At 48.4% G+C, this 12,035-nt stretch overlaps 1 protein-coding gene across 2 annotated transcripts in view; it reads left to right on the forward strand.

Annotated features, from left to right (window-relative positions):
- Positions 1-11,590, forward strand: part of Lgr6 (leucine rich repeat containing G protein-coupled receptor 6) — a 120,128-nt gene extending 108,538 nt beyond the window's left edge. For both annotated transcript variants that reach the window (XM_085688206.2, XM_085688205.2), the window contains 3 exons: positions 1,376-1,536; positions 4,834-4,914; positions 7,187-11,590. In XM_085688206.2, the coding sequence (XP_085544332.1) occupies positions 1,376-1,536; positions 4,834-4,914; positions 7,187-8,442 (1,498 nt within the window). In that variant the 3' untranslated portion in view covers positions 8,443-11,590. The remainder of the gene's footprint in view (positions 1-1,375; positions 1,537-4,833; positions 4,915-7,186) is intronic.
- The last annotated feature ends 445 nt before the right edge of the window (positions 11,591-12,035 follow it).

Genomic DNA, 12,035 nt, shown 5'->3' on the forward strand with positions numbered 1-12,035 from the left:
GACATCCAGGCTTCCTTCACGTAGTGGCGGCAGCCGTGCAGCCTGTGTGGCCCAAGCTTTGTCTGCTGCAGGCTAATGAGATGCCCAAGGCATCTGTCCTCACCCTCGGAGGGCACAAAACCCAGTTCTGTTATGCCAGAAGCTGGGAAGGGGACAGGGTGTTGGCTTCACAGAAGACAAGAGTAAAGAGTCACAGGGGAAATCTTGGATTTTATTTTTTTTTGAGAGGCTGGAGAGATGGCTCAGTGGTTACACTCTTGCTGTGCAGTTATAAGGATAGGAGTTCAGATCTCAGACCTATATAATAAATTGGGATCCCATATGTGCTTGTAATCCCAGCTCCGCGGAAGGCAAAGGCAGGGAGAAACCCCATCTTAATGGAATAGGCAGAGAATGATAGGGGAGAACACTGGGTGCCCTCTTCTAGTCTCTGCATGTGTTCACAGGAGCATGTACACATACACTCAAACACAAAGAAAGGAAGGTGGATGTTGTGCATGATCCTACATACTTGGGCAGTAGAAGAAGGAAGATGGGCAGTTCAAGGTCATCCTTGTCTACACGTGGAGTCTGAGACCAGCCTGGGCCACATGAGACCTTGTCTTAAAAAGAGAAGGAAGCAAAGAATGGAAGTAGGGAAGAATAAGAAGAGAGGGGGAAAGGAAGGAAAGGCAGAAAATAGGGAAGGGGGAAAGAAAAAGAAAAAAAAAGAATCCATGCCCCTCTCTTTCTCCAGCACTTGGGATCAAACCCAAGAGCCTTGTGCATGCCAGGCAAGTGTTCCACCGCTGAGTCAAATCCCAGTCCCTGCCTCCTATTGCCTTCTTAAATATAGACAAGAGTTACTACCAAGGAGCAGAGTACCCTGAATGCTGGGTGACCAGGGGAAATTGCCTCCCACTCTGAGCCTGCTGTGGGGACTTCTAAATAAATGGGCAGAAGTCTTCTCTCTCCCTCTCAGTTAAGGCAAACAATGAGACGACTACAGTCTCTCGTTAGACCACTGAACCCTTTGGGGTCAGCAATCAGGCTTCAAGACTCATCTAAAGAAAAGTTCAGAGCAGTGGTTCTCAACCTGTGGGTCTTTACCCCAAAGGGGTCAAACAACCCTTTCACCGGGGTCACCGAAAAACAGATATCTATATCATAATTCATAACAGTAGCAAAATTACAGTTATGAAGTAGCAATGAAAATAATTTTATGGTTGGGGGTCACCACAACATGAGGAACTGTATCAAAGGGCCACAGCGTTAGGAAGGGTAGAACCACTGGCTTAGACGGAGCAGGGCATGTTGGGGCTGAAGAGCAGGTGCAGAGGGCATCCACGCTGTCTTCGATCCCAAACACACTAAGGCAACCTGTTCCCTACCCTAGGATCCTGGAGGTGCCCTATGCCTACCAGTGCTGCGCCTATGGCATCTGTGCCAGCTTCTTCAAGACCTCTGGGCAGTGGCAGGCTGAAAACTTTCACCTGGAGGAAGAAGAGGCACCAAAGAGGCCTCTGGGTCTCCTTGCTGGACAAGCTGAGAACCACTGTGAGTAGTTGGGGACCTTAGGCTGAGGGTGTCCAGGGCACTGGAGAGCAAACGTGAAAGGAGGTTTAGAGAAGAATTAGTGAAGATATGTGTGACCTGGAGGGAACTGTCTCACTGTTTGCACACTCATGAGCGCTTGCTGAGAAGGAAAGACCATAGGATGGGGGCTGGAGTGTCAACTTCTTCCTGACCTTTGCAGGCCCTCGCATGCACCAGCTCTCTTGCTCCCCTCTCCCACGCGCCACTCCATCTTAGTGCAGCCTCCTTGCAGCGCATAGCCCTTCACCTTCGGGTGTTCTTGGAGAAGCTGATTGATTAGTACATCACCAAGTCAATTAGGATTAAATTAATTGAATCAAATCTGTTTTCAGTGGGGAAACTACCTTACACTATGTCCTAGAACTAAATGGGACATTTCAGGGATTATTGCTCCCACGACTGGATGTCCTTTACCTCTCTCCTGTCTGCGAGTTCAAATATAAAATTTAAGTGACAACTGAGTACACAGCCCTGCTGAGTGGGCAGGTTGTCTTGGGTCAGGTATGACTATTCTGGAAGATTTGGGGTGAAGGGAAAGTTGGAGGTAGGCAGCTAGGGGGTTCTGAGGGATTGTCTATAAAGAATATCTTAGGTAAATGGGAGAGAAGAGTGCTTTCCTCTCCCCAGGCCCTGTGTTCCCAGCCTCAGGCAGAGTTAGGATAGAGAAAGGGGTATTGCCTGTTGATTTTCCATCTTGAGCATCCCAATATCTCAAAGAAGCAGAACAGAAAAAGCATCAAATCTAAGGCTGAGTGTAGTACTGCCACTCACCTGGTATCCAGGATGCCAGAGGAGAAGGCAGGAGGATCAGATATTCAAGGTCATTGTTATCTACACAGTCAGTTCAAGGCTAGTTCGAGTTATATGAGACTCATTTACAGCACCTCATGCTGGTGTTATGGTATAGACAGAACTCAGTCCAAACCCAACTATGCCATGTCCCATTTGGGTTGCCTTTAACATGTTTTAACCTGAGTTTTGTAGTTGTTTTTGTTTGTTTGTTTATTTGTTTGTTTTACTCTTCGGGGCCCCACCACCCAGCTCCCAAATAAACACATGGAGACTTATTCTTAATTATGAATGCCTGGCCTTAGCTTGATTTGTTTTTAGACAACTTTTCTAACTTAAATTATCCTGTTTCTCTTTAAATGCGGTTTGCATCTGCACTTTTTACCTTTCTTTATTCTATTTACCTTTTTTTCCTTCTTACTGCATGGCTGCCTGGGTGGCTGGGTGGCTGGGTGGCTGGGTGGCTGGCCCCTGGCATCCCCCTTTCCTCCTTTTCTCACTCCTCCCTTTTTTTCTCAAGCCTAGATTTCTCCTCCTATTAATTCTCTCTGCCTGCTAACCCCACCTATTTCTCTCTCCTGCCTAGCTATTGGCCATTCAGCTCTTTATTAGACCAACCAGGTGTTTTAGGTAGGTAAAATAACAACTTTACAGAGTTAAACAAGCGCAACATAAAAGACTGCAACATATCTTTGTATCATTAAACAAATATTCCACAGCATAAATGAATGAAGCCCATCTTAAACTAATATTCCACAACAGAGTTTAATTTCCTTATCTTTCAGGGGAAAAAAAAGGTAGTACATCTCTCAATGGCTGTGAGGGAGGACTCCATGGCTGTGAGGGAGGATTGCATGATTCCATACAAGGCAAAGTGTGTTTGTCAACACTGCTTTGACAGTCAGGGACACATACGTGGGGATAGTGTCCTTGTATAATCTACACCACAGCTTACGGAAGTCATACTGTACTGTCTGGGGATCTCTGAGAATTTCCCTCCCAGTGGATGAAAACAGGAGAAGCATCTCCCAAAGAAGGTCCAAGCTCCCAGGAGGAGGAGCACAGCATCTAGTGGGGCCAGCAGACGACTGTCCCCCAGGGACAGTCCCGGATGTCTGCTGCATACTCCTTGGGGGAGTAGAAGGGGGTTGGAAAGAGGAATGGAAATTTTCCTTCCACAAGGTGAAACTTTCCACTGGGCTTAGATCTTGGAGAACTACAGGCCTGTTGAGTTAGTGGGCTGCCTGCTGTCTGTAACAGGAGCTAGGGCAGGGCCCCCCACTTCCTGTGAAAGCAAAGGAGCAGAAAGAAAGCCAGGAACTGCTGTTCCAGCCAGATTCGATTTCCTCTCCATTTGAAGAGTGGTTACTTAACACCTTGGCCGTGACTTTCCCAGCCTCAGACAGAGTCTGTAGGCTTCACTCCTTGTATTTCATTCATGCATTCTGATTTCAAAGAATCACTGAAGTCCTTTCTGGACTGCATGGCCAGGTGGGGAATGAGCGGTAGAGAAGGAAGGAAATGGCCAGGACTATGGGGGCACAGCCTGGCCTTCCACCTGCCCTGAAGCTGTCCAGATTAAGGGCAGCTCCACAATCTTCCAGCCTCCTGGGAAATCCCTAACAGATGTTTACCTGTTAAGTGGGGAGAAAGGATCTACACAGGAGCCAGACTGTGTGAGCCAAAGATGGAGACAGATACAGCAGGGTCATCTACTTATGCCTCTGTGATGGAGGAAGCTGATGGGGCACTGAGGCACTTGAAACCTCAGACACCAGCCTCATTCTGGTGTGTGTGTGTGTGCGTGTATGTGTGTGCGCACGTGCATGTATGTGTGTGTGTGTGTGTGTGTGTGTGTGTGCACGTAGGTGCATGTGGCTCTGAGAGCCAGAAGTTAATGCTGCAAGTCTTTCTCTATTACTTCACCTTATTTTCTAAGTCAAGGTCCCCTACTGAGCCCAGAGTTCACCAATTGGCCAGACTAATTAGCCAGGGAGATACAGGGATCCTCCTGACCCCTCAACCCCTTTTCCCATCTCTATCTCACCTGTGTCAGGGCTGCGGATACATGCCACGATGCCTGGTTTTTATGTGGCTGCTGAGGACATGGATTTGCAATGACAGGCTGGCTGGAGGAAGAACTATGTAGTCACTAGCTTTCCTCATTAGAGCAGCCACCAGCCACACTCTAAGCAGCACTCATGGGCTAAAGGTGGCCCGGCCCAAGAAAATGTAGAATATTGGAGAGTGAAATGTTCATTTCAGAGAACTAGAAATACACAAAATCCACAAGCAGAGAACATGGAGCTACCCAAATACTGACACCCATGAGCAGAAATAGATACGCAGGACTGTTGGGTGAGCAGTATCGAACAGTGAGGAGGGGCACACACATCAGCTTAGATGAGTGTGAGCTAGTGACACACACCAGACCCAGGACTCTAGCCACTTTCTGCTTTCCCTTCTCAGATGACCTAGACCTGGATGAGCTCCAGCTGGACATAGAAGACTCAAAGCCACACCCCAGTGTCCAGTGCAGCCCTGTTCCAGGTAAGATGGGTGGCTGGGGAGCTGGGCAGGGGACAGCCAATCACCTGAATGAGAAGTCAGTTAGCCGGTCTACAGTTGTGCTGTAGATACTTTCTCTGTCCAGTGCTAAATCTGCTGGGTAGGAGCCTCTTCTAAGCCTGGCAGACAGGGGCTGGAGTTCTTTCCCTTAGGTGTCTACACAGCGGGGGGGGGGAAGCAGGGGGGTTGGGAAGGGTCAAACAACCTTCATACTTCAGCCAATCAACGGTTATGCATCTAGGAAGAAGTTGCTCTCGGAGAGTCGCAGCTGGGGCTGCCGGGGCGGCTCTTTGAGCATTCCCTCACACACCACAGACTCAGAAAGAGCACCTTCTCCGACCCATGAAGCATGGAAACTCTCTTCATTAAAATAGAGTGGGAAAACTTCGGTGTTTCTAGATAATTCCTAAAGTACTGTCTGACCCTTAGAACCAAGGAAGTCTCCTCTAACTTTGAGTCATCAGAACCGTGTTGCTAGGCGGAAAGGGGGGGCTCTTTTTCCTTGATGGCACACAACCTAAGATTTTTTTTTTTAAGTGTGAAGGGTTCCTTTCCTGTATATAAAATGCTAACAATTAAATTAGTTAGCATTTAATTAGCAAAACAATTAATTAAAGGCATGATGATGCATGCCTTTAATTCTAGCACTCAGAAGGCAGAGGCGGATAAACTCTGAGTTAAGGCCACCCTGGTCTACATGGCAAGCTCCAGGACAGCCAGAGCTACATAGTGAGAACCTGTTTCAAAAAACCAAAACCAAACAATAAAATAAAATGCCAACAGGCCATGCCAAAAGACAGCAGAGGACTACTTGGGCCAAGACTATTCAGAATAAACACAAAGTGATGAACAGTTAGCTGTTTCTATTTCATCCCGCCTCCGTTTTCCAGGTTTCCATACTTTATTGGTATAAACCCCTTGCCCAGAAAGCTTTCTGCCCTGACTTTGCTCAACACCAACTCTTAGCGCTTAGTGGCAAAAGTACGCCCCCTCGTGTCGGATTGGGGAAGGAAACAGCTGGCATATTTTGCCAGAAAACACATGCTTCACTAGCTCTGCCTCAGTCAGGAGGCAATCAACAAGGATGAGGTAAAAGAGAAAGTTCTGGAAAGCAAGGTCCAACTTCAACTTGCTTTAAAAACAGCTCACACAAGCGATCAAATAAATGACTGTACATCATATGGTGGGGTATTTATTATACAGCTATTGGAAATATGTTTTTGAGGTTGTGAGGAAGTATGCTAAGTTTAATTTAAAGAGAATAAAATCTCAACTTATTTTAAATAATACATTAAAATGTGGAAGAAAATAGGCTAAAATAAGGAGTTCTTTTTGAGAGGGGAGGTCATAAGCAGCTTAAATTTTTCCATGTTATATTTTCAAATTTCCTACAATTACCATCTATTATTTCATAATCAGAAAAAATGTTTCAAAAATAGCTCCCACAGAAATCTCTTAAATTCCCAAGCTACCTAGCAACCCTTTGAAAAACAAGTCTGAAGCCAAAGAAAATGAAGAAATAATATGCCCAAAGTTATACAAGGTGACTTAAGAATGGGCATTGGGGAGAGAGATGGAAAAATGCCAGGATCTTACCCATCTAATGTGGTGTCAAGTTGGGAAACTCCAGAAGTTCAAAGGGTTTTTTTTTTCCTTTGTTTTTAGTTAGGGTTTTGCTATACTCTCAGGCTGGCTTCAAACTTATCATTCTCCTTCCTCGGCTCCCTGAGTGCTGGATTACAGGTGTGAATCACTATACTTGGCAAATTTTTCTATATTTCCATTATGTACTGTGTCTCCCAAATACTGATTGCCTGATGGACATGCACTGTGGTTAAAACAAAGGAGACCCAGCTTCTGTCTACTTCTTGACTGTAGAAACTTCAGTGATTGCTTGGGCAGGGTCACCACCGTAAGTGGTTGACTCTGGACAGCTCCTCACCCCTGTAGGCCAGTTTGTTACTCGTTTACTCGTGTGTTTGGAAAGGATGTGTTTCTTAGCATTCCCTCAGGTCTAGGTTTGCATTGTACCATGTATACACTTCAGTGTATTTTCTTTGTAGCTTCTTCATACGTGTTACCCCCCCCCCCCATTTCCAGGCATTTTCTGAGGAGACCAAGTCTGCCTTTCTGAGACCAATTCTCAACTGTTAGTCTCCTTCATTAGGAGTCATCTGAGCATAGTGCCTGGTGTTGCAGGTGAACTTGGTTCTGGCAGCCCCAGCTCTGACCTTATGCCTGTTCTCTCTCACAGGTCCCTTCAAGCCCTGCGAGCATCTCTTTGAGAGCTGGGGCATCCGCCTTGCAGTGTGGGCCATCGTGCTGCTCTCGGTACTTTGTAACGGCCTGGTGTTGCTGACAGTCTTTGCCGGCGGGCCCAGCCCGCTGTCCCCAGTCAAGCTTGTGGTAGGTGCAATCGCAGGCGCCAACGCCTTGACGGGCATTTCCTGCGGTCTGCTGGCCTCAGTGGACGCCTTGACCTTCGGCCAGTTCGCTGAGTACGGAGCCCGCTGGGAGACCGGGTTAGGCTGCCAGGCTACGGGCTTCCTCGCCGTCCTGGGGTCGGAGGCGTCAGTGCTGCTGCTCACCCTGGCCGCAGTGCAGTGCAGCATCTCTGTGACCTGCGTCCGGGCCTACGGAAAGGCGCCGTCGCCCGGCAGCGTCCGCGCAGGCGCGCTGGGGTGCTTGGCGCTGGCCGGACTGGCCGCCGCGCTGCCGCTGGCCTCGGTGGGGGAGTACGGCGCCTCGCCTCTCTGCCTGCCCTACGCCCCGCCAGAAGGCCGGCCGGCCGCCCTGGGCTTCGCGGTGGCCCTGGTGATGATGAACTCGCTCTGCTTCCTCATTGTGGCTGGCGCCTACATCAAGCTCTACTGTGACCTGCCGCGGGGCGACTTTGAGGCCGTGTGGGACTGTGCCATGGTGCGGCATGTGGCCTGGCTCATCTTTACAGATGGCCTCCTCTACTGCCCTGTGGCCTTCCTCAGCTTTGCCTCCATGCTGGGCCTCTTCCCGGTCACCCCCGAGGCTGTCAAGTCTGTCCTCCTGGTGGTGCTGCCTTTGCCTGCCTGCCTCAACCCACTGCTCTACCTGCTCTTCAACCCTCACTTCCGGGATGACCTTCGGAGGCTCCGGCCAAGCCCTCGTTCCGCTGGGCCCCTGGCCTATGCTGCAGCCGGTGAGCTGGAGAAGAGCTCCTGCGACTCCACCCAAGCGCTGGTGGCCTTCTCGGATGTGGATCTTATTCTGGAAGCTTCTGAGGCTGGGCAGCCTCCTGGGCTAGAGACCTATGGCTTCCCCTCAGTGACCCTCATCTCCCGTCAGCAGCCAGGGGACACCAGGCTGGAGGGAAACCATTTTGTAGAGCCTGACGGAACCCAGTTTGGGAACCCACAATCTCCCATGAATGGAGAACTGCTGCTGAGGGCAGAGGGAACCACGTTGGCAGGCCGTGGCTCTGCAGCAGGTGGAGTCTTCTGGCCCTCTGGCTCTCTCTTTGCCTCTCACTTGTAAATATTCCTCCCGGTTTGTCCTCTCCCCTCTCAATGATGGCTGCTTATATATATAAAAACAACTAAAACGGCACAGCAGGATGGCCAACTGCCCCTGGCGCCATTGTTCTGTCTCCATGGCCTTAATCAGTGAATGCTTCCAGGTCTTGTTTTGACTTGGCCTCTTCAGCTTCACTCTCAGCCTGGGTCTTCCATATCAAGTCCACATCTGTAGAACAGAGATTTGAAGGAAAGTAAAATACAGTACAGGGAGTGGGGAGCTGATAGGACCATGACCAGGCACAGAGACAGGCAAGGAACAGAACCACCAAAGACATGGGAGTATCTCCTCTATGACTTGTGGATGGAATATAAAATGTGTTCTGCGTCCCATTGCTTTTGACCTATGCTATGCAAAAGCGCTTCCTGTTCAAATATGCTAAGGAAGACATTGCATATTCCGTTCCTGTCTTAGCATCATGGGGTCATGTTAGTGTCTAAAAGGTCCTGAGATTTAGGACCTTTTAACTTAATTACTGCAGCAGTTAAACTTATTTGATAAGTTTCTGTTTGCTTTTCGTGGAAATACTTACAAATATCTCAGAGAACTTAGCTCGGTTTTATCCCAGGGGGCTCATCTTTACACCAGGGAGCGCTACCCAGTGACATCACAAGATGCCACCCTCCTTGAATGCCTCTAAGAAGCCAACCTGGGGTAAAGTGCCAGAAGTTACTAACGATTCCATTGTCTAGGAGAGACTCTTCACATTCTGCTGCCCACCCTCCTCCTCCTACCAGGCCAGAGACCTGGAGGAACTTGCCTCAGCCCCACAAGGTGGGGCAGGAAGAAAGAGACCCTTGTGTGTGCTCCCATACCACACGACCCAAGTACCAATGAAATTTCTGCTCTCAGCAAGACAGGGTTCTCAGGTTCTGGCAAAGTACACACTGGGAAGTCTGCAGTTCTATGGGCTCTCCCTAACTCAATGTTACCTTTGGGTGGTTTTACATTGTTTGCCTACTGCCACAGCCTGGACCTCTCTTCTCATCCCAATTCTGTTCCTGGGAGTGATGGGCAACCCAAGAGAAGGGATATTCGTGTTGTGGGTATTTCAAGGGAGTATTGTAGCTATCTGGGACTCCTGGGTGCAGTTGAGGGACTATGGAGTGCCTCCTGCCCCAATCCAAACACAAGCATTCAGTCTTAGGGGAGAAGGTAAGAAGTGGGAAGAATTCAAGCCTCAGTAATAAGCGATTATTGCTCCTGGGAACCCCCAGCATCATTTATATTGAGAAGACTGAGTGTGGATCCTGAGGCTCAATGGAGCTCCATCCCTGCCTGAATCCTGCTGTGATCCTTAGCCGAGTCCTTCAAGATCTCCACCTGTAAAACAAGCTGAGAAGGTCCTTCTCTCAGTTTACTACTTACCTTTCCATAGCTTAGCTTCTTTGCGCTCTCCCTCTGCCCTGCCCCCCCGCCGCCAGTGCCCAGTGACAGTTCTGGAATAGGTCAACAAGTGGGGTGGGGGGATGTGTCAGCCAGAGGCCTTGCATGGAGAATGAAGCATTTCTAAATCCTACATGACTCACTGAACCCTGGGTTCTTGAAGACTCCAAAGCAGAAAATGCTACTTTATATTTTCTTAGGGTACTCTCATGGGGTCAGTTTCACTAACGATGGCACATTTATTTATCAATTGTTTCAGGGTGCCTGATCTCTTTATTTCCCCAGGGATGATCAAGAACCCTTCGTGGGAAAGGTTTTGCTTTGTTTTCCCGAGACTTGGTGGTTCTCTGAAATTCCTCAAGGATGGCAAAATTGGTATTATTTTGGGAAACCTTGACTTCTAGAAAGTTACCCTAGATTTATTGTCTCTGTCACCACCACTATGGGATCACTGGTCCCTTTGGAGTTAAGGAACCAGCCTTGAGGTAGACTGGAGTGGCCTCATGTTGGTGGTCGGGGAATATAGGAATTATTTCTTGAAGACGTCTTCTATGAAAGTGAGCCAGTCCTTCCGGGCTGAAAGCTGTGTGTCACTGCTGTCACCTTATTGTTTGCTTCTAAAGATGTGGGCAGCAGCCAAAGCTGGACTTTCCAATAAAGAAGAGGCAAGGGAGGCAGAAATTGAAGGTGTCCTCGGTAAACAACTAGAAATGTCTAGTGAGGAGTGGTGGTGCTTACCTGTAATCCCAGCATGTGGGGTGTGGAGGCAGAAAGATGAGGAGTTGAGGTCATCCTCAGCTACATGGTGAGTTTGAGGCCATCCTGGGCTACATGAGACTGTCTCAAAACAAATAAACAAACAAACCCAAAATACTAGTTTATGTACATTTACCACAAATAAGATGGAGTAGTAAAGTTTCTTTGGGTTTTGATTTGGGCTAAATTTCTAGCATGTCAGTATGTTACTCCTTTGGTTCTCTCCATGTATCTTCTCTTAAGCAAATTCCCAGATCTCCGTTCTACAATGTTTAGGTTTGACAGGAAAGACCATGTGTCCTCGATTCCTCACAGAATGGAAAATTGAACTGTTCAGAGCATGTGAGTCCTCTGCTGTTGTCGTCATGAACACAATCTTTCCAATGGTTCCACGGGAAAGAATCCACTCCAGGGGCTAAGACAATGTTAGTAGAGATGTCAGGACTTGGTGTGCACTTCCTCGGGCTCTGTGTGCTGTGCCATTAGCTAGTGCCAACCACAATCTTCTCTCAGACCGAGGAGAACTTAAGGTGCACCATGGTTTGCTAAGCATCTCACCAAAATAAGAAACCAAAAACAAGTGTAGAGCTAAAAATGCAAGAGCATGAATTATTAGAGTTTCTTGCCAGGTCTCTCTTCCTCTTTACCGCCTCTCCTGCTCCTTTGGGCTCCCTTATCCAGGAAGAGTAAAGGCTTAGAGAGTGATGGAGGAGAAGAGGGAATTGCTGGGGACAGGCAGAAGGCCTGCGGGGCCAGGATGGAAAGAGGTAGTAAGAACCCTGACCTTCCTAGCACCAATCCCTCGACTACCTCTGCTCTTGGGTTACCAAGTTCTCCTACCTATGACCACCACCTCTCCATCCCTTCTGAGTTCCAGTCCCACGCCCTCCCCAGCCATGTGAAATATAAAGATTGTCGAGATGTAAATATCTGGGTTCCTCTGTATAATAAAGCACCGATGAAGTAACACTTGTGTCCTTCTGCTCTTTTTTGCCACCCCTGGGGGAATCATGGGTGTGACAGGTGGGGTGGCTTTGAGAGGATCAGGATTCTCACACTCCCTCTTTGAGTTCTGGGACATTCAGACCACAGTCGAGGAATCAAAAGCAGTTTCAGACATCCATGATGAAGTATTCTTGGTGTGCAGAGTCAGACAGAACAGAGTCTAAAGACAGCCAAGAGCAGCTTGGGTGTCCTGCGTCTCAGACCCTGAAGTCTTGTCAGCCACAAACCTACTGCTGAGGTCTCCATCCAAGAACCAGTTTTCTTTTAACCAGATGAACTTCACCACCTGCTATCTTCCTTCCCCAGAGCCTTGTTTCAGAGTACGGCGACATTACCAAGAAAGGCAGGAGCCCTTCCTGCTTTTATGGGAAGAGATAAAAGTTGGCAAAACCACGCAATCATGAGAA

This window comes from Myodes glareolus, chromosome 5, assembly GCF_982192425.1.
Source record: "Myodes glareolus chromosome 5, mMyoGla1.1, whole genome shotgun sequence".
Lineage (NCBI taxonomy): Eukaryota > Metazoa > Chordata > Mammalia > Rodentia > Cricetidae > Myodes > Myodes glareolus.